This window comes from Thunnus albacares, chromosome 5 (genome assembly GCF_914725855.1).
Source record: "Thunnus albacares chromosome 5, fThuAlb1.1, whole genome shotgun sequence".
NCBI lineage: Eukaryota > Metazoa > Chordata > Actinopteri > Scombriformes > Scombridae > Thunnus > Thunnus albacares.
Genome location: NC_058110.1, coordinates 10,857,097 through 10,879,231, shown reverse-complemented (window position 1 = coordinate 10,879,231; position 22,135 = coordinate 10,857,097). Strand labels below are relative to the sequence as shown.

General features: G+C 39.3%; 1 protein-coding gene across 3 annotated transcripts in view; it reads left to right on the top strand.

Moving 5' to 3' along the window:
* nphp4 (nephronophthisis 4) overlaps positions 1-22,135 on the top strand; it is a 168,273-nt gene that overhangs the window by 105,155 nt on the left and 40,983 nt on the right. For all 3 annotated transcript variants that reach the window (XM_044351856.1, XM_044351857.1, XM_044351855.1), the window contains exons 13-15: positions 5,837-5,994; positions 8,314-8,505; positions 10,843-11,030. In XM_044351856.1, the coding sequence (XP_044207791.1) occupies positions 5,837-5,994; positions 8,314-8,505; positions 10,843-11,030 (538 nt within the window). The remainder of the gene's footprint in view (positions 1-5,836; positions 5,995-8,313; positions 8,506-10,842; positions 11,031-22,135) is intronic.

The window sequence follows — 22,135 nt, the reverse complement described above, 5'->3', positions numbered from 1 at the left end:
CAAATGGGATATACAATATAATCCCTCCACTGTTTTCTGGGTCTGCTCCAGGTTCTGCTCCCAGTGTGCTTGAAAAACTTTAATAGGGAGACATTAGGAGGCATTTTTATCAGATACTCAAACCACCTTAACTGGCTCCTCTCAAGGTGAAAAAGCAGTGGCTCTACTCCAGACTCCTTAAGGGTGAGCCAAGACAGCAAAGGAAACTCATTTTGGTTTGTAACCACAACATATTTCTTTTGCTTTTGACCCAAAGCTCGTGACCAGGAACGAGGGTTGATCAACTAATAAATGGAGAGTTTTCCCTTTGTTCTTATCTCCATCTTCACCAGGACAGCTTGGCCAGCACCTGGAGTCCGCTCTCTTGATGTCAGCAGAAAGATTGTTTGAGGCCCTTTGCAGACATGATGAATTCTGGATTTGGACAGAAGTAGCAGTAACTGTAATTAAATCTTAGTCCAGCAGTTTAACATTGCATGTGCACACAGTGAATCACTGTGTTATTTGTTAATGCTGTCATGGCTTTGGAAAGTATCTATTTATTATGGGCTGTTGTATATTCTTCATTCTCTTTGTTAACACAGTAGGTTGTGGGAGCTGTCCTGGCCAGTCCACCTGCTTGTAAGCCTCGGCACAGCTAAGAAGGACTTTGCTGAAATTCTAACTAGACAGCAGTAGCTTTAATGGGTTTCTCCATATTTCATGCTCAAAATCCATATAGCTTAAGCTATGAATCATATTGCAGGAATAATCCAGGAACTGTGGATCAGGCTTACTGGAGATAACAAAATAATCAGAAGCACAATATGGCTAAAAAAGGCACAATTCAATTTGGTTTTGAAACCCCATGACTAGGTTGTGCTATGGAAAAACTGTGAGAAGAACTTATTTGTTTTATTTACATCTACAGTATAGTTACACTGGTGGTCCAAAGTTAAGAACACCCAGCTCCTCTGGTTAAATTTCAATCTGCTTATCTATATCCTGAAATATGATGCAGGTACAGATGAAATAAGAAACGTTTGTCACTTTGTTGTGACTCGTGACCCAAAGCTTAAAACATACATATTTGTATCTGCTTATGCCTACAAATTGTTTATGTCTTGATTTGTTTACACATACTTACTAAAAATGTTTCAATAGTTTTAAAACTGAAACTCTGAATCAACATTAACTTGTGTCCTTACTTCTTTACATCTCTACCAAAATAATACTGCAACCTTTAAATTTGTTAATTTTTTCATAATTTAGCCTGAAATTGAAAGTAAAATTCTTGCATTTTCTTGTATTTTTAGAATTAACCTTTGAACTCCTACACTGGGGATTTTATTCTGATTCACCAATTGTTTATAGTGCTGCTGCCAACGTGTTAACGTGTTATTCTATAAAAGATGGCAGATGTTTTTGTAGTCATCTGCGTGCCCCCTTTTTTAAATCTTTTTATAATGTTGGGCAAGAGGGGGGAATACTGGACTGTTTTATTACAGCAACAATTTGCCTCTGTTAATCTGTTAGTCAGGAACAGCTTATTCATTTGAAGATGAAGTATTTTTGGATAATTCACCCACTTTGAAGTGAAATACTGAAATATATTTGTGCTCTTTAGCCTTGAGGGATATGTAGATATCATAAAACAACAGCTCGGGGTTGTTAATCTACAGACTAGCAGAGAGTTAAAGTGAAACAGCGGCCATTGTGGCCACGGGCTGGAATTATAACATAATGATTATACTAAAACATCAACCAGAAGCTAGTGGTCATACCAGACCAAGTAAGACCATAGTCACAAAACACTTGAATGTATTGAAATGAGCAAGGTCGTGTTTTATCGCTCCTGAATTCAACTTATCATCTGTAGGAAAATGAAAGTGTTGTTTTGTCTTTCAGAAGTTACACGGACTTGCTTTAAGGGACATATCCTGAAGCTGTTTTTAATATTATCTTATAAAGTCAGGTGACATTTGCTTGAACTTTGTTGCTTGTTTCATTCTCTGCAGCTGATACTGTAGAAAGCTCATTTGGATTTTATATAGTGCCATCGAAGTTGTGTATTAAAGTTGTGCATGAGTATGTAAATAAAATGATATCCTTAGTAAACTGGTTGCTATTAGATTTGAGTTATAGTACTGTTATGTGACATTCTCTTTGCATATATTGACTCATTAAATCAACTTGCAGAATTTATTGTTTAAACCTCCATTTGTCCTTTGTCCGTAACCTGAAAACACCTGCCTATAAAAAGCAGTCACTCATATGTCATCACACTGCGTAGGCTTGGTGGCAGCAGGTTCAGTATAAAGCCATTACTTGGAGCCTTTTAAACCTGCTAAGGCTTCTACACCAACCCTCGGCATCCTCTTAGGTTATTAAATCGCTGGCTGTTTGATCAGAAGAGGAACATGGATGTGCATGTTGTACCCATGTTGCGGTGTGACTTTGGTTGAGGTTATTACCGGCATGTTTGATGGAAAACCCCATAACGCACAGCCATGCATGTCCGCTGATAGGCCAACTGAACCGTACACATGTGTCAAAGACCAAGAAAAAAAAACACTTGACTGGAAAATGACACCATTATCGCTCCTTCGCTAATTATCTGTGCCCCTCCAGCTGGGTGTCAGTCAACGACAATGAAAAGGGGATTAATGTTTAGCACAAAAAACTTTGAAATGTTGAACTGGTCCACAGGCATCAACAGTTTTTTTTTTCTTTTCCTAAATAGCGGATATTGTTAAGTAGAAAGAAGCAAAAATAGAAAACAAGTAATGATGCTGTTAAATAGAGAAACTGAAAAGCAGATTAAATGTAAGTGTGCCTCAAAGTCAAAGCATTAACAAAAAATGTTTTTAAAGGCTTTTAACTTGTCACTAAGGGATAGTGTTGAAAAAAAAAAAAAAAGGAAGATAACTTTAGCTTTTACTTTACAGGTCTGTAATTCCCTAATAAATAAATAAAAATACATTTCTAATTAAAGAGAAATAGAAATTTCCTTGAAAGAAAAGCTCCATTCAAACCCAAGTAAATATTCATTCAGTATTGATTTATTTTAGATGTTGAACTGCAACACTTAAGGTTACAATCTGCTGCTAAAAATAGTCCCCATCAAATGCACTATTTACTCTTCTTTGAGTAATATTTGCTAAAAACTCCAAAAAGTCCCAAAAGACTTGGAGCTGCAGGCAGAGTTGGAAAAAGTACTGAGAGATGGACTAACACATTGTTGGTTTTAGTGTTTTCATGGGATTCATTAACAAATAACATGAAATGAAACAGGCAGTTTAACACTGTGCAGTCCGTCAAAATACTCGATCCCGTTTAACTGTGATGTGGTTTTGTGATGAGCACTTGCTGTATGTAAAAGACTGATTTAGATGTGGGTAGAAACTGGGTGACAGCAGGTCACTGGAGTCTTGAAAGATGTCTGCTTGCAGTGAATCCAGTATTAGAGACTTTCATGCTTCACTTTGTTTTTTCCCTAAAGGTTATACTATCTGAGTCTTTTCATGTCCTTGCCTTCAGATAGCTTGAGAAATTGCATTGGCACACCTTACCACTTTCTCTTGGTGATTTATTGTCTTCATGTCAAGTTTATTTATAGAGTGTTTTTAACAAACAGGTCTGTCATGGAGGTCTTTGCAGGAAACAAGAGGCACAAATGCAGATAAAATCCAGTGTGGTGAAACACTAGCGATAAAAAGTAGAACACAAAAGAAACATGTGCACAGAGTTAACATTACATCCAGGAGTACCCAAGTCAAATCTCCAAATTCAAACCAACATACTGTAAATGATGACTATAATTAGGCTGGTTGTGATTGTTAAGATGGAGTCACACCTTCTGCTCCAAATGTCCCCTAGTTTTGCACACGTCACTTTAAAAAAAAAAGGACAAAAGACAGTCTCTGAGATTCACAAGTCACCTGTTCATTCATCTACAAAACATATCAGTTTGTTGCTTATGAATAAACTGTAATGCAGAAAAGCTGCAGCCTTAAACATGGACTCCTATCCTGATAAATGCTATGAAGATGCTCCAGTACTGAGAGGACAGTATTGTTTCCTAAACTTCAGTTTGCATTTTGAAGGGCAATGCTATTTAATAGCTTGTAACTTCCAGATAAGTCATTACAATCAGTGCAGGCATTCACAAGGACCAAGTAAACCCAGAACAGGGAAATCTCTTTTTCATCTCTTTGACATATGGCTTCTGTGTTTTGTTTACTGTAAGTGTGGAGTTAGAGCTGCTACAATCAGTTCTGACAAATTCAATACTAGCTTCCTCTCATACTGCTGTGCTGCTTTGTTCCAGGCCTCAAAAACACAAATTTACTTTCCATGTAATCTCCTTGCATCCAGCTGCCAATCATCTCACATTCTGCCGAGTGACTGTACTACAGTACGATCAGTGTTGCACATTTATGGGTAATCAACTTGTAATTTCATAGAAGCACAAGCTATATGCTTATGAATACACACACTGGATGGAAGGCAATCAAAAAACAGGGGGGTACAAAGTAGGGTGATATGTCACATTAATGCAATTAATTAGAATTTTTGTTTTGCATGCTGTGTAAAATGTCTACATTATGAAAACATGTTTGCAACATGTTTAAAAATATTACTTCAAAGTCAAAAAGTAACGTTGTTGATAGCCGGCTGCATAGCTATGATGTGAATAGTTACACTACATGTTCACCAGCAGTTTATGAGACTGTCATGACTCTAAGTGGCTAGCTGCTCTGACTATCTCATAGTGAATTTAACAGTCACATGTATGAGAGGGACAGACTGAAAAAAAAGACTCTGCACACTGATCTGAGCTCTCGAATTGTGTTTATTGACAAAGTATTATCTGTTTACTAGAGGTGAAGCGCTGGGGGTTGACTGAACAGTCTGCAGACTACTTTATTCAGTTTGTCCCCTTGTTTGAGTTTTATATGGTCTCTGTTCTGAAACTGGTTATAAACTGCATGTCAGTGCTTTACCTAATTGAAGCATCTGGTACTGACAGTCCATAGCCATATGTGACAGTCTTGCAAGTGGTGCAGGTCTTTTCTTATTCTTGCTCAACTGTCTTATGCAAAAAGTCCCTAAGAAAATATGACGTTTCAGTCGTCTTTAATCTTTCTGCATTTGGCAGGCAAAAAAAATCGTAGATTTGAACAGCACTCCAGTTGGCAGGCAAGGAAGAAATCCTGCACTAGCTGTGATTTTAAATGGTCTGCATTGACTCAAATGGAAGAGACCTCTCTCTGTCAGAGTAAATTATGTTTTTTCATTACTTTACATCCCCTACACACAAAGATTGTTTTGCCATCCTGAAATCAGCTGAGATGATTGCTTACCATTAGATGAAATTGGATTTTCAACTCTCTTAAATGTTGTAAACCCATGAGTGACTAAAATGTCCTGGTTCCATCAGACTGATTCGGTATCATGGTCCTGAATCAGGCTCTGTGATGCTCTTATGTACCAGGGCAGCAACTAATAATTATTTATATTGTTGAGTAATCGGTCAATAATTTTTTGAGTGACATGTTAAAGCTGTAAGCTCTCAGAAAAATGTGAAAAATGCTCCCAGCACCTTAAAAGTATTTCAGATAAAAGCAGCAAATTCTCATTTTTGTGAAGCTGGAAGCAGAAAATATTTGGCATTTTGTGATTCTAATTCATCTTGGCCATAATTAAAGTTTGGAAACATTTGAATATATTTGAATATTTTTTTTTCATATTATTATATTTATATATATTATTACCTTCTTTTTATTTTTCAAAGAGCCTCTTCATTTATGCACTACTGACTTTCCTGCATACACATCATCCCATTGTGTTCTAGGCCTGCTCAGCTGTCAGCAACATTGCCCACCTAGAGATGGATCTTCAGCTGGACAGGGATGTGTCACCCTCAGCTCAGGATGAAGGAGACCAACTTCAGGAGCTGCCCTTCACCCCCGTCCACGCTCCTGTCATCACTCTTGGGATGAATGCACCGAGGTGAGTCCCTCCTATTGTCTACTTGAGACAAGAGTAACACACCAGAGGCATGCATGCTGGACATCATTTCCTTAAACATTTAATTTCACTGCATCCTTTTTTCATGCTTTCCTCTTTGTTTTTTAATCATCATTACTCATCAGATGGAAATGGTCTCATTTTGCCTCCTTTATTTAGCTTAGTTATTTGCAAAAATACATCTTAAATCCAGTATCTGAGACCATTGATATCTTATATTTTGCTCTCCGACACCCAAAGCTGCTTTTTGTCTTTTGTGAGAAGTAAAGGAAATAACACTGCATGTTTGTGTTGGCATCAGCCGGACAACAGGAATTACAATTAAAAGGTCAGCTATATATGAATTGGTAAACAGTGGCCAACATAATTATAGATGTTCATGATGTGGAGGCTTGAAAATCCATTAACTGAATACTTGAGTGGAACTGAATTATTGGACAGCCGTCTCATTATAAAAAGGACGTGCACCAGATATATGAAACGTACAATTGTTATGATTTGGCCATCTGGCCTTCCTGAAGATAGTCATATATTAGATGAATACATAGTTTGCAACATATTTTTTCTTTTTGTATTTTCACTATAGTTTCTGGAGTGGTTAACCTTTCCAGCGTAGCCCATTAGGGTGGCATGAGAGTAACTCTTGTTTGATAGGAGACGTTATTGAATCAAGCCACTTTAAACACCCTTTCAACATGTTACTGTTTTATCTGGCCCCGTATCTCAGTGTGAACCTTGTACGGTACTTCATTACCACAATAGTTCACTGTCTTGCTATCTACAGAGGGATATTGATCGGCTCACTAATTGGCAGCCTGTGCACTTGGTAATATGGCAGTGTTGTCAGTAAGGAGGAGAATTCAGCTCAGCCAATTTAAAGAAGTGGTTTTGTCAGCCTTTACGTCCCACTTTGGGTAATGGTCTCAGCATTGTTTGTTACTGTGAAAATTCATTAATAAATCCAGCTGTAAGAAAGAGGTTTTGACTTTGATTTAGTGGTGCAGAGTGAAATGAAATGGGCTCACAGTTTACACTGCAGCTAATAATAGAGTTTGGAGAGGATGTCATAATAATAGCAGCAATGCAGCCTGGTCTGTTGAGGTGGGATACCAAATGAGAGCGAACACTCCTGCAAATAATGGGCACAGTAACTGGGAAACAAGGCATCGCATTAGCACAGAGAGTCTGTAAATAAGCAGCTGGCATCGAAACAGTTTCCCAATCCCAGAGTTTGGATCCAGACACGATGCTGTTCAGTTCAGTGGGCTGAAACATCTCTGCCTCTTCACTCGGAGCCAAAACATCTTTTTGACTGTTTTCGGTGTGGAATGACCCACTTTTTTAAGAAGAACAATGAAGTCTAAAGAAGTTTAATTGAAGTTGCTGTGCATATCTGATTGAACCTCCTTTGAAATAAAAAATGATGGCTTGAATATTAATCCACTGGGGCTAAATTAAGATATAACTTTGAGCGATGGGGAAATGAGGAAAGGCATGAAATTGACACATCCGCTGCGGAAAACCCAATCGACTGTCTTCTTCACTGTTGTTGCCTTAATTAGTTTGATCAGGGCTTCATTCTTTCACAAATGGGTCGCTGTGGACCCGACTGTTTACCAACTGGACACAGGCAGCGTTACTGTTATGATGAGCTCAAACATTATCGTTAATTTTCCCGTGCTTGCACTCTAGCCAGCCATCTGTACACTGTGTTTATCATACCCAGAGTGTTTGGTGTCAGCGTTGAAAGTATAAGTTATGAATGTTACCACAGTTGCGGAAAAACAGGTGGCCACTATGATTAGAGATAACTGCCAATTATGCTTGAAAATCCTAGGGGAGCGATTTGGCACCCGTTGTCTCTCCCCTGTAAGTGTTCTCACGGTGCCGCCACTTGACGGATATTACTGACGTCCTCATGTTGGCTCATCATTGTTTCATCGCGTTTTTTGGAAAGTCCAGGCGTGTTTAACTTGGATGAGGTGCGGAAATTGACGTTACACTGCATCTCCTAAAAGGCAAACATCTTGAGCCAGAATGGAACCGATCCAAGATAAACAGAGCCGGGTCTGAAGTGATAAAACAGCATAGAATTCCACTCAGATCTCAACATTTTCTCTGCCTCGTTTACAACCACAAATCATCTAAGTGAGGCCGGTGCAGCGGGGACTAAACACATTACCGCTTGCTGCTCATGAAGCATCAGAAGCAGCGTTTGCTGAGGCCTTTTCAGCTTGGTGAGTGATTGATGTGTGCTCATTATTCTGGGACCTTGCTTCTAATTTAAACCTTCTCCTTTAGTTCCTGCTCAGTCAGCTCCAGGAGCTCACTGGCCCACCTCCACTCTGCTGGCTTCCCTGACATCGTGGACTGTAGAGGGCAGGTGGCAGAAGTCCTGGACCCCACAGAGCCTGTGCCCTTTGACCCCCAACGTGAAGAGACTGACCCTCTACAGGGCAACCTGCTGGTGTTCCAGTTTCTAGCGTTTACCAGGTGAGGCTTGCAGTGCTGGGTCACATGAAGCTGCAGTGCTGAAGTAAATTTAATTATTTGTGGTTCCAGGAATGTCAACATTGTTGTATTGTAAGTAAAAGAGAGCAGTCATTGATTTGACAGCAGTTTACCCACATTACTGAACACTGAGCCAGTGGCCATTTAAGTGTATACAGGAATAGATACATCCTTCATGCATTTTGGTTGACAGCCAAGGACACCGCCCTGCTTGCCATGAGATTTCTTTTTTTTTTTTTTTTTTTTTTTGTATTGAACTGAAGCCAAGATACAAATACACTCAAAACGGGCATAAAGTCCTGCCAGTCATCCTCTACTCACATGTCAAGTACATACCCAAACACATATGCTCACAGTTGCAGAATAACACATAAACACATTTCCCATCAGCACAGGCTGGATAGCGCCTCTGTCAACGACCCATCACGAAAAACCCTGAAGCCAGCGTCCCTTCTGTCAGGGGCTGACAGTGGAGGGGGGCTGCTGAAGGATGGTATAAAACACACCACTGTTTGCGTCCGTCTGTCTTGTCAACTGCATTGTCAGCATTTTGATAAACCCAACTCACATCTGTCTCGTTCATCATACACTCAGCACCACGCCGCTGTGACTTCCTGCGCGCTAACCTCAACGCTCCACGTCCTTATGTGTGAATGGAAAGATCTGCTTTGTTTTCAGTATGAATGAATATCAAAATGTTAAGCTCTTCTCATCTTCCCATTTTTTTTCCCAGCACTACCAGCACTACAGCATTACTATTCTGTTTATTCCGAACAGGCTGACAATGAACTTCCTTTCTGCAGGCGAGTTGGAAGGAAGTTTGGTAGGAAGACCTAGTTATAGCTTGAGATTACAACAATAAATATTTAAAGCCTCTGGGTGACACTATCATATTATCAGCTGGAGACAGTGAAACAAAGATATTTTTAACATCAGAAAATATGGATTTTTACTTTAATTTGTGTGCTGTGACAGTGTGAGAGCTTATTTGATTCTTCTGGTTTCTTTTCAAGGCCTCCTTAAGGAGATCTGAAGTGCAACCTGAACCCACACACTTCAACATAAATTGCATGGCTCTGTGGCTCGGGTGGGGGGGGTTACCTCATAATTATGACAAACAGGTATAGTAGGCAGGAGGTTTAGGTAGCAGCAGCAGTAGCACTCAGGCAAGCGGGGAGCCCGTGGATAGGCAGTGTAATTTCTACCTCTCACCTAGGCGCCATAATTATCAATCTTGTCTGTTTACAGAATGAATATTAATGCCGGCTTCTCTGTTAAGATGGAACACGGCAGCATCTTTAACAGTGGAATATCAGTGTGTGTGTGATTGACTGGGAGGTCACACTCTGCTCTTATTAGATTCTACTTTGAAACCTCCGGCTCTGACAGCCTGTCCGTGGTCGTGGGGGGGGGGGGGGGCCTCCCAGCACTCCCTGCTTGTTTTCAAACGCCTCTTTTCTTTTTTCCTCATTATTGAATGCCCGATGACTGATTGCTAATCTATTCATCAGGCGGAAACAGAAAGAGGCTCATCCTGAAACTCGCTCATTATTTAATGTGTGTGGTGCTAAATCAAGTGCTTGCAGGCTCACCGGGACTTTTTGTGGGCCATCCGCAGTTTGAAGTGTGTGTTTATGTCTGTGTCTGTGTATATGTGTGTGTGTGTGTGTGAAATCACACTCTGAGGGTGGTGTTTGTGTGAAAAGGAGTAAACAAAGCATACATACAATTCCCTTTGTGTTAACAGATGAACTAGAATACAATATGCACTTTTTTGTACATATAAAGAGAATATTTCCTGTCTGCCACAGATCTAATGACTAGCTCTCATGCTGCCTTTAGTTTTCATTAAGAAGCTAAGCTACCCACTTCTTATAAATCAAAGGTATAATGGTGAGTTTGTACTTACTCAATCAGCTATCTAATTTATAGCCACTTTTGAGGTGTGATTTACCCCCTCAAGCTGTAAGTAGCAGTGAAGCTGAATTACCGGCTGGTAAGACGTGCAAGAAATGCATATTTGATTTTTTTCATTCATGGAATTGTCCGTGGTAAATCATAGTTGAAATGTGATTTACTCTTCCAGTTTTTTAATGATATTTTCATCCATAAATTTTCAAATATGATTGCCACTCCCCACATAAATTTTGTAATAAAAATATCACAGTTAGCATTCATTTGATATTACTCAGGGTAGTAAATCAAGCACTTGTATTTTTTAAATTTTTTTTACATGCAACATTGCCATATTATTTTCATATAAAGCACCATGGATGATCTTTATTTTCTGAATAATCATCAACCTTTGTCTTTTGACAGAATACCAACAGCGGGGGTCGGTCCTAATTGGCCTGACAACATCTACTTCACCTTCCAGTTCTACCGCTTCCCACCAGTCACATCGCAGCAGCTCAAACTACTGACCGGTGACACGGTTCAGCAGAAAGCTGGCGATCCACTTCCCTGTGTACTGGCCTCCATCAACAAAGACGGCACTGTCAACTCTGGTAAGGATCCGCCGCTGCAATAAAAAAAAGATTTTGTTCACTTTCTCTCTGTAACACAGTCATGCCTGTGTTTCGCCACTGTGGACTCTTAAATATTGTTGGTGAATGAAGCTGTCCTTCCTGTTGGCTTTTTCCGTACTCGAGTCCCAACAGTTTGGATGCACTGTGAGCATCTTACAGACAACTTGTGGGATCAATATTTTAAATGGACTGTGATTTGTTCCTACAATACCAACAACCATTTGTATCCATTTCGTATTAGCATTGAATGAAGCTGCAGAGGCTTGAAACTCACTTGAGATAGCTAATGTATCACAGTAAACAATGACTGACAACTTCATATTTCTTGGTGTGTTCATGTCCTTGTCAGAAGGTGGGAAAATGCATTTATAATGTTGCTCTCCAGGTTAACATCGTACAATCGGTGCCTACAAACTGCAAGCTTGTTCCATGATTCTCCATGATGTTCTCTGATGCTTAGGCACTTCTCTTTCAATCAGCCGAGCGGGCGCTGATTGATGTCAAGTCTATTCATGTAGCAACTAATGAAATGGAAGAGATATTACAGCTTCTGACAGAGCGTGATATTGAACACACAAACAATGCCCCCCTCCCTTCGTTCCTACGCCTACCCTTATTCTCCATTCCCCAGACACACACTCCAGTCTAACTCTGTCAATATTTCTCTGTCTGTCTCTGCGTCTATCTCAGTCTGTATTATCCAGTGTGCTCTTCCACAAATCCTTCCTACGTTCAGACAGATCCTTCCTTCCATATACTCTATGGCTGGGAGCCTCTTCACCTTTTTACTGACAACTGCTGAACTACTAAAGCTGCCCTTTTTAATTTCAAAGGATTAAGAGTTTAAAGTTCACTGTTTCTCTCAAGGTTTAACTAGGTAATTGTTTCCTCAAGCATCAACATCTGACACATCTGTCTTTACTTGCTGAACCTCAAAAACATTACATGCTACAATCTGTGAAGATGATATTATAGTTTCTCATAAAATTGCAACTCGAGAAGATTAGATAAACTGAATGGATCCATTGGAAATTCTGCCATGACACTGAATTAGCTTTATTGTGGTGTAATTATTACAGGCAGATATGAGAAAGGTTTGTGAGCACTTGGAGATGTTCTGCATTTCTGCTCTAATTGCTTCCAAATTACAAGTTTCATATGTCAAGTTATAAACACAGGCTGAGAAAACAATTACACATAAACAGTCTGAGATACTTTGTTTTTTATTGGAGAGTTGTTCATTTTGTGTAATGCTATTGATGTTTAAGCAACAAATTTAACCATACTAGCACAAAACAATAGGGCGCTGGAAGCAAAAAACAGCACTGGAAAAAGATCAAAACATATGCACATTGGTGAAATGGAGATAAGTGTGCAGATATATTGGTCTTTTTTCATTCAATTGATTTCTTAAGCAATAAAACACACTTAAGTACACCCAAGGGTTTTGCAGCTTCAGCCTCTGGTATAACCAGTACTTTATTGTGTAATTGACATTTAAATGGTTTTATCACAAAAGTAAAACAATAAGTAAACAGAAAGGAAATGTTTGTTGTGTTCTGTTTGTGGTGTCGTACCACTCAATCTCATTAATGTCACCCAATGATGGCTCAAGAAAAACATGGGAAAATAAGAGTAATTCAATCTGCCATTATCCCATAATTACCATGTGTGGCCACAGTGATTGTTGTTCAGTAAAGTTATATTTCTTTAAAGCTGCACTATTGATATATTTTATATTAACAATGGAATAAAAGATTATACAATATGTGCAAGATAAAGTTCGACATTAACTGAAGAAAGTTGTACATCTAGCACGACAGACACAACTCTAAATGAATGACGGCGTTGCTCCATGGCTGCTGGATGTGTAAATAAGCAATTGGTTGCTAATCAAATCAACATCATTTTGTAAGAGGGACAATATGTGAATGTTATCAGCAATGTCTCAGTTTGTTTTGCTTCCCCCAGATGGCCAACAAATAAATGACTGCTGCTTTTAGCTTCCACACTCTAAGACTGTGTAACTGATGGACTCTCTTTTGATAGCAATAATCAATAATTGTAGCTATAATCCAGACCTTCACAAGAGGAAAATGACCGTTCTCTCTTAAAGAGGCAGTGGTAGTTCATTCACATTTTGCAATTGTGTGTGTGAATGGCTCAATTGAAGTTATGCCACAGTACTTCAGTAGATCTAATGTCATGATTTTGACTTGAAATTATACATATTATTATATATTATTATGTTATTGTTATAATTATTATTATTATATATAATAAGCTTTTCTGTTACCAATTTGAAGGCCTTGTGTTGCTTTGCTCGGGGTCACTGTGAAGGTGTCTGACCAACCTACATCATTTCACATCACATACAGGCATATTTTTCTGGAAAATGTGTAGTATCATGATTGATTTTTTTTTTTTTCTTTTTTCAGTGGTTGTGAATCTTCCTGCCCCGAGGCAGTAAACTATCTGCTACTGCCTCCATGCTTCATTGTTGAGAAGAACTGTTTGTATTCAGTGTGGCCTTAAGAAAATATAAAAAACGCAGTTATGGGTTTTTTTCCTAATAGTGTTTTCTTTCGGTGTGTCCTTCCACAAATTCCTCTCCTGTCCAGCGTTGTTTTCATGTGTCAGTCTTTGAAAATGATTGCAGAGCCCTGTCCGACCTGATGAGCTTCAACCACATACTGTATTGTAGGATCTCTGACATTCTCTCTTGGTGGATTTCTTTAAAGGACATGAGACATCAAAACCATATCTGGATGTCATCAATTCCTTTCACAGAAGTAATTACGGAGTTTTTTCTCCAGAATGCGTAAACAGTGTTTTCATTTAGGGTTGGATTCTGATACCAGGCTCAATTTTATATCCTGGTCCAAGTTGACGAAAAACACAAGACTACTGTACAAAGCTAACAAATGTCTTATTGAATCTTTTATCTTTCCTCACTCCTATTTAATACCAGCTGGAGCTACAGTACCAGTCAAAAGTTTGTACACCTTCCCATTCACTTGAATGAGAAAGTGTGTCCAAACTTTTGAGTGGTACTGTACTTAATGTTAGTGCTACAAGTAACAGGCCAAACTCTTAGCTATTGTCTAGTTACTATGTTCTACACATAAGGTGACAGAGATTTTTTTGTTAAGGAAAGAAGGACCACTCTGTGACACCACTCTATACCATCATGAGTGAACTTTGTGTTTTTGCAGTTCAGTAAAACAAAGTCTTTTCTAGTGAAACAATGTAGCTGATCACGTCACATCAGTTTTAGTAGTCAGAATCTCCCAGTTAAACTTTCATTCATATCGTATCTATGATTTAAGCTCTGAATCAAATATGTGAAGCAACTAGCTTTTGAAAGATAAATTGACTTGTTGTGTTTTTCAGGACTACATTGTGAGTTATCCACAGTTTTGAATACAAATCATACCTTCTTGCATATAATTTACAGCACTGTTGTCAAGAAACTATCATTGCAGTTATCATACAGTGACTAATCTTCTATATCTTACTGATCCTGACTGAGGAAGTGCCTTCCTTCACTCTCTAATTGTAATTTTATAAAATTAATGTTATTGTAAAATGTTGAACAGGCTCTTTATTGGCTTCAGTTTATGTGATCTATAAAGATATGAATGATCCAAGTATTGTACAAGATCAATGATCCACTGACTGCTCTGTGGTTGTTCAGTATGAGTCTTTGGAAATAGTCTGTGAGTGTGTGTGTGAGGGGACAGACAAAGGGGTTGAGAGAGAATATGGGATTTGACTTTGAGCTTCAAAGCCGCTGCAGTTATTCAGCGTTGTGATTCTGTGTTCTGCTGTGTAGAAGTTCCCCAGAAACCCATTGAAGTCCTTAACCCTGTTTAAGCGGTGAGTGGACATTCCTTTCATGTCTCCTCATGCACTTATTAGGTCTCAGAAAATGTGTTTCTATCCATCTATCTAGCCAGTTTTACAGCTACACTTGATCAGATTTGATGTTTAAAAAACAACAACAACAGAAGAACAGCCATCTATCAACTCAACTCAGAGAGATCTTCTTTCAGATTATTTTCTGGCACTGTGTATATTTCACTAGCAGGAAATAACGTTTACACTGGAAAATACATATGAAAACCTGAGAGCAACAGAAGTTTAATGTGTCTTCTAAACAGCAGCGTGTCCAGATTTCTTTGCGCACTGACCTGGTAAATGGATTAAGCAGCAATTCAGACATTTTGAAGTTGAGTTCCCAAACATGCAAATTTGCCAACTGCAGCTTTTTGAAAAAAAAAAAGAATCACAGAGAATGATGTGCTTTTACAATTTCCATAATTTTTCTCCCATCAAAGACAAAATCTTTCTCCCATTTTATGATAGGTGGTCCATAAGACAAATAAGCTCCTTCACTCTCTAACCCTCTATTTCTCACTGTGGCACTAAGTACTCAAAGACTGAGAGATATGTGAGACACAGTTTGGTGTCCTGCTGTTAACCTCATGTAAAATAGCTCATGTAACTGATTTCACTTAGTCAACAGGTGTTAAATTTTCACAGTTATGTGAAAGCTATTAATATGGTCATTAGGTAATAGCAAATTAAAGTTTTTTAAGGCTTATTTTGAAGGCAGCAGTGGGACAAACTGAAGGTTTCTGTGTAGTAAACACTTACAACAGATCAATATATGAACTGTGTCATTTTCAGCAGTGATTTGCCAGGGATGGGAATAATCCTGAATATGCCCTCCACAGCTATGGTCCACCCACACAGCAGCTTTTTCTTGCATCCTGATTAGAACTCTTCTGCGTGGGCGGGTACAAACTGTGCTTGACTGACATTTCTGTGACTTTCCAGCTGTTGCATGTTACAGTTTTTCTTGATTGCTAAGTAACATTACAAATTATGCTCCATTTCCCCAAAACTCTAAACACAAATACATAACTGCTCACTCATCTTCACAAACTTCAAACCTCCATGTCAAAACCAAACTCTCCACTTAAAACCATGTAATCTTACATCTAAACCAAACTTCAAAACACTACTGTAAAAACCTGATACTGCAATGAATGATGGCACTTATGAGTTTCCCCCAGAACAATCTCTTTACATGATGAACACAATATAAAGACACAACATGTATGCATTTTCAAAAATTTTACATGTACTGTATTAAAATACACTGAAATTGAGTGAAAAAGTAAATGTACTGTAAAATATGCAACTGATAAAAAACATACTGTAATACAGTAAAATAATTTCCATGTATTTGATACATACAATATAAACCAATGAAAAACAAAAACAGTTTGTACATAAAGAAAGAAATGACATTTATTCTGCCTCAGCTCTTTGTGGATCCATTGATCCAAGACGAGTGAACTGACCCGCGGCCCTTTTATCTATTCTGAGGTTCTGATTGGTGTGTGAACAATTTGACTCTTAGTGTTTTTACCTGGGGAATTGCGTGTTAATGGGGTTCCAGCTGTGATGACTTCAGTTAATGATATTGAATGCCAGTGCTTTCTAAATGAGCACCTGAGTGAAAACAGGGGAATAATGTTTATAGTTTAGGGAAATGGGTCTGTTTTTTGGTAGACGGCATCATGGTTTGGAGTGTTTAGTTAATAGGCCCAGTTATACTGTGTAAGCGATCGAGAAAAACTGTAAGGTGCATTCAAAATGAGCGCAAGGCAAATTTTCACCTCCTGTTTATTCTCCACAAATGCTACCACCAAACATGCACATATGTGTAGTTTAAGATAGTTTGTGTGGCTGCTCAGTCTCAACGTTTACCAGGAACTTCCAATTCTTTTTCTTATTTTCTTCCTTCTCTTGGCTCGGTATTTTTAATAATTGGAGTGAAACCCTCGGATGATTGTAAGTTTTCTCTCAAATTGAGTCAAATTTAATTATTCGACATATTTGCATCTGACCTGATGTCTTATCAACCAGAATCACTGAAAACACTCATGTGGTTAGTCAGGGCCTTTGAAGAAAAATGTAATTTTCGATGTAAAGATGTATACTACTTTTTATTTTTTCAATCTTCCTCAAGCTGTCTCACTACAGTTTCTGACACTCTAAAGTAACAGATGCAGCCTACTTGTTGCATGCCTTTATATTTCACAGAGTATTTGCTTCAGTCATTCATTTGTAAATGTAATGGACCTACTTACAAATACACATTACGGTATATATTGTATTCATCTGATATCTTATCAGATGAATCAGATAGATGTCAATCTAAATGTGTGGGCAGATTGCTTTAGGCAATGCAAAATGGAAATGTATTCATCTAATTTTGTCAAGGATTATTACTTTTAGGTCTTCCTGTAGAAATCTCATTTCAGATTAATTTCAAAATAAATATCAAATCCGACAGTGCATGATATCCATGATATTGCAACAAGAAACCCCAAGTGGCTAACCCAACGCACCAGATGGTTTGTTACACAGAACCATCTGAGAAGTCGTCCTTGGAAACTGTTTGGAAAAGAGCAGGCACTTTCAAAAAATACTTGGCAGGTGATTGGATGAACCATCTGTCTATCAACGTCTATCGTATCTGACCTTGCCAGGCAGCTGGATTCGCAAGATCACACGAGAATCCTCATAGGACACAAGTGCAGAACTTGAATCCTGACAAGATGGAATCTCATGTGATCTTGTGATGTCATGATCTCACTAATCCAGCTGCCTCGCAAGGTAGCCAAGTAGCTAATAGGTTGTTTGTTTTGTTGTTTTTTTTAAAGAAAAAGGCAGTTTCCTGCAGATATACTGACAAATATAGCCTTAGTCTACTATGATGCTCCGGCTTGTGTCAGTCTCTACATCTATCTGTACACTCTGTGCATCCTCACTGTTTTCTCTGCCTGCAGCCTTCACAGCGTTGTTGAAAGTTGTTGATCCCCTGCAGGATTTTCAGCCTGCCTGGCCTGCTGTGTACACACCAGGCAGGCCATCCAGGTTAGGGAGGGGGAATCTGCTGGGTGCCGCTCCTCGTCCGCAGACCTAGCTGCACACTCACACACACACACACAACCCTGTGCAACCCTTGGGCCAGATCTGTCAGCTCTTCCCCGCTTGTGAGCACAAACACACACAGCACATTGCCCCCCCCCCCCTCTCCTTTCCACTCCCCCTCCGTGCTCTCATCGCCATCCGTCCACTGCACACAAGCCCAGAGCATGCTGGGAGAATTAATGGTCCAAGTGGAGAGACTTGGCGGGTGGTTGTGAGAGGGGGAGGTGAATGAGTCTGCATAGGTTAGGTTAAGGGAAAAGAAGTTCTGATGCAGCACAGACATATTAAGACTGCTTTGGTCTTCATCTGTCCCTCTCTGTCTCTTCATCTTCCTCTTGAGTACTGTCAAACATGTCTTTAATGGCCTTTTGGTAAAAATCTTCAGTCATTATCACTGTTCTCTACTAGATAGAACAGAAGTTCCCCCAGTTAGAATGTTTTTGTTCTTTTTTCTTCAGATATCTGATCAGAGTGAGTGGATTTTTACTCAGCAGTTTGTGAAACCTGCACAGTAATCTACCTCAACTCGCTTTCCAAAACCTTCTGCTGCAGAGTTTTAGTGTCTCATGGTGATCCAAATGCTGTTTCAGAGGCTTCGGAGCATGTTGCTAGAGAATATGATACTGTAAATTTAAACGAAACCGAAACTCTCGAAACCTAAATGTAAATAGACCTGATGAGGGATTCATAAAAGTTTCATTTTCTAAAAATCTATTTGAGGTTCAATAAAGTCCTATGGAGCCCCGACCCTAACTATAGATATTGGCATTTACGTTAAAAGAAACCCAAAAAAAACACCCACCCCACTGGTATAAAGGTTGCCCTTAGAATAGGCAGCTTTTCATGAGAATACTGTAAGGAGTGTGCAATTTTGTGTGTATTTGAAGAAAGAAAAGAGTTTTTCTTCAGTTCATGCGTGGAGAGAGTCAGAGGGACTTGCTGGTCTCTTTAACACAGCAGGACTGTCACCAAAGGTCCTCATTACTCCACTTCTATCCAGCTGGCTGCTTCTCTGCACGTTCAACTTATGGGAATAAAGACAGTGTGAGGGCTTTGATACAGAGTTGGAGGGATGCTGGGGGGAAATTCTGGCACTTGAGTTGGCACACAGACCCACACTCACACCTTTAATACACATACAGCATAACATTAACACGCTGCTGCAGGTTGGGGTTTGGGCTGCAGCTGAGTGTACACTGTACCCACTCACCAGCTGAGTTGGATCACTGATTGGGTCAGTTTCATTTGAACTGTTCAGAGCTAGGGGGATGAGTCAGATTTCAAGTTGGTAAATAACATAGCAGTCATCAGAGAATCACAAGGCACTCATTTTACACTCTCAATTTGAATCTGGGCTTGTACTCTGAACTGATTTAACCAAAAAATGGATGGTGTGTGTGTCCCTGCATGTGACCTTGTTGGGGACGAAATAAAAAATTGCTAACAATATGAAAAAAATTGCTAATTTCTAATGAGATTTACTTTACACCCATTGTCATCAGAACAGCTTCAGTCCTTAAAGTCTGCGTGAAGCAATAATAAATATGTGTTCTGTCTCACCACAGAAAAATGTGTAATTAACCACCCAGCCAAGTTTGAATGATTAAAAAAATCACCAAATATATAACATTAGGTTTCAAAATTGCGGAAAAATAAGCAGTATTCTCTGCGATTAAATGCTGGGGGCGTGTCCGCTGAAGGCGCTGAAAGCACAGCCCAACTGAACAGCCTCTAAGTTAACAACACTCATACCTAACCCCGGTATAAAAATACACAATTTAAAATATGCCTTGTTTGTAGGTGTAAGGCAAGCAAAATGGATGATGTTTTAAAATAACAAAGTAACATTAGGAGCCACTGTTAAATTTTGCACCTGTTTTGTAGGTAAAGGTGGACTTACTTAATTAAAAATGTAGCTTAAATGAGTTCAGTGCACTTAATGTTACTGACTTCTCTGCTGAAAAGTCTGTGGCAGCTTCATTGTGGCCGTCACCCTTGGAGCAAAAGCCCCTCATGCCATGCTTTTTGGTGACGTGCTGACGGCTAATGCTCTCCCTCACCGGCCGGAGACCTCCTAGCTTCATAGCTGGTGCTGAAGCTGAAGACGCTGGCGGCTCCACCCATCAACAGACACTTCAGCTGGGTTTAAAATAACTCCTTGAGCGCTAACGTTAACTGAAAATGGCTCCATTCACCAGTAACAGTGGATTATCTAAAGTGAATCCCAGTTGTCTCCAATGAAAGTTTATGAAACTACTACTACTACTAAAGAGTAATAACTATGAGTATGTGCAATCTAATGTTTATATAGCGGGGGAGATGCTAGTAACCCCTCTATGTCATAGAACCACCATTTCAGGCCTGCCCAAAAAATCCTTAACACAGAAATGGTGAAAAACAGTTTAAAGCTCTAACTCCACAATTCAGTACTACTAGTTCAGTCTTTTCACATGTTTTCAGCAACTATTTTCTAACATGTATAATGTGTTGAAAAAGAAATTGCTCATTTTCCTTTATACAGACTTTAAACTGTGTGTTAGGTATTTTCTTCAGAGAGGAAAATGTCTTTCTTTCGAGTGAATGAGAGGGAAATCTACAACTCTTAAAGGTCCAAATGTGTCAATTGCAAGAAGTGCTGATTAAAGTCATGACTTTATCCTGCTGTTCGTGAAATCACTCCTGAGGATTTTTGGCAGTGTGATAGGCGCCCTTATCATCTTGAATTATAGGAACCCTAGGGTGCTCCTGATTCTGTAAAATGGCTTCATATTCCCTGCTTATTGTACTCCCATGCAGCGCAATCATCAGGCCTAATGACTCCCAGTAGATGGCTGTTGTACCAGTTTAGATCTGTCCACAAGGTTGACAGCTGGTTAGAGATATTATGGCTCTTCTTCCCAAATTTAAACCAATCTTGATGGAAGGAAAGGCTAAAATAATGATCAGACCCAATGACTTTTTTCTCCAGGTTGTGCATTTTAATATGTTCTGAAGACTGATGGACCGGCCAAAATTGACAAAAATAACTTGGGGAAGACACCCGACCAACCCACAATTGGTCGTAGGATCTGGGCTCTCCCCTCCAACCTAAACCAACATTAGAACTAAACCTAACATAAATAAAACCACAAAAACAGGACTACCAGACCCATCAAAAAACAAACAGAAAAACTAACTGACTGGAAGGTGGAAAAAGACAGATAGCCGTGGTTCCTGACCCCTCTTTATTGGTTTTCCCTCAATCAGGCCGGACCAGATACAACTGATACACCAGCAGGGGCGGAGCGTGTAACATACAGAAGGGTGACAAATTACAGGCTGATTTACAATTGTGCTTCCATAAAAGAAGAGATATCCTGCCTTTTATTCCATAGTATGGATCAAGCTCCAAAAAACCCTGGATCCTTAACTTTCCATAATGCAGCTGGGTAGAAGAAAAAGACTTCCAGCAAGTAAACATGGATGTAAACAATTCAGGTTTCAATATCATCAAAAAAATGGTTTTACAAATGTTTTATGAGCAGTCAACAAGTTTGTTAGACCTCAAGCATGCACACAATGTGTTTGGAGTTAAGCCCCCTTTCCTTGCAGGAACTATGGAAAGGCAAAGTTCCTGTGGTGGTAATGCTCTATAACACTGAATGTAAAACAGAAACTTTATTACAAGGAAACTCCACAGGGCACCTTTAAGTGACTTTGAAAGAGGCTTCATTATTATTATCCCATGAATGGCAGAAGCTTCAGTGACAAAGACTGCTCAAAGTGTTTAGGCCTGAATGCTTGACCCACTACAATGAGATGGTCCCAGGGCTCTGTTACCCAATGAGTGGTGTTTTTCTGGTATTATTTGGGTCCACTTGTCCCCTTAGAGAGAAGGGTCAGTCCAGATCAATACAGTTATTCTGAATGATGTCCTTTATCCTATGATGAATCATTTCTATCCTGATGGGAGAGCTTTAGTCAGGATGACAGTACCCACATCCACAGGGAACCCGGTGTTACTGAATGATTTGATTAGTGTAAGAAATGATGTAAATGTTATGCTATGGCTGTCACAGATACAGGATCTCTAC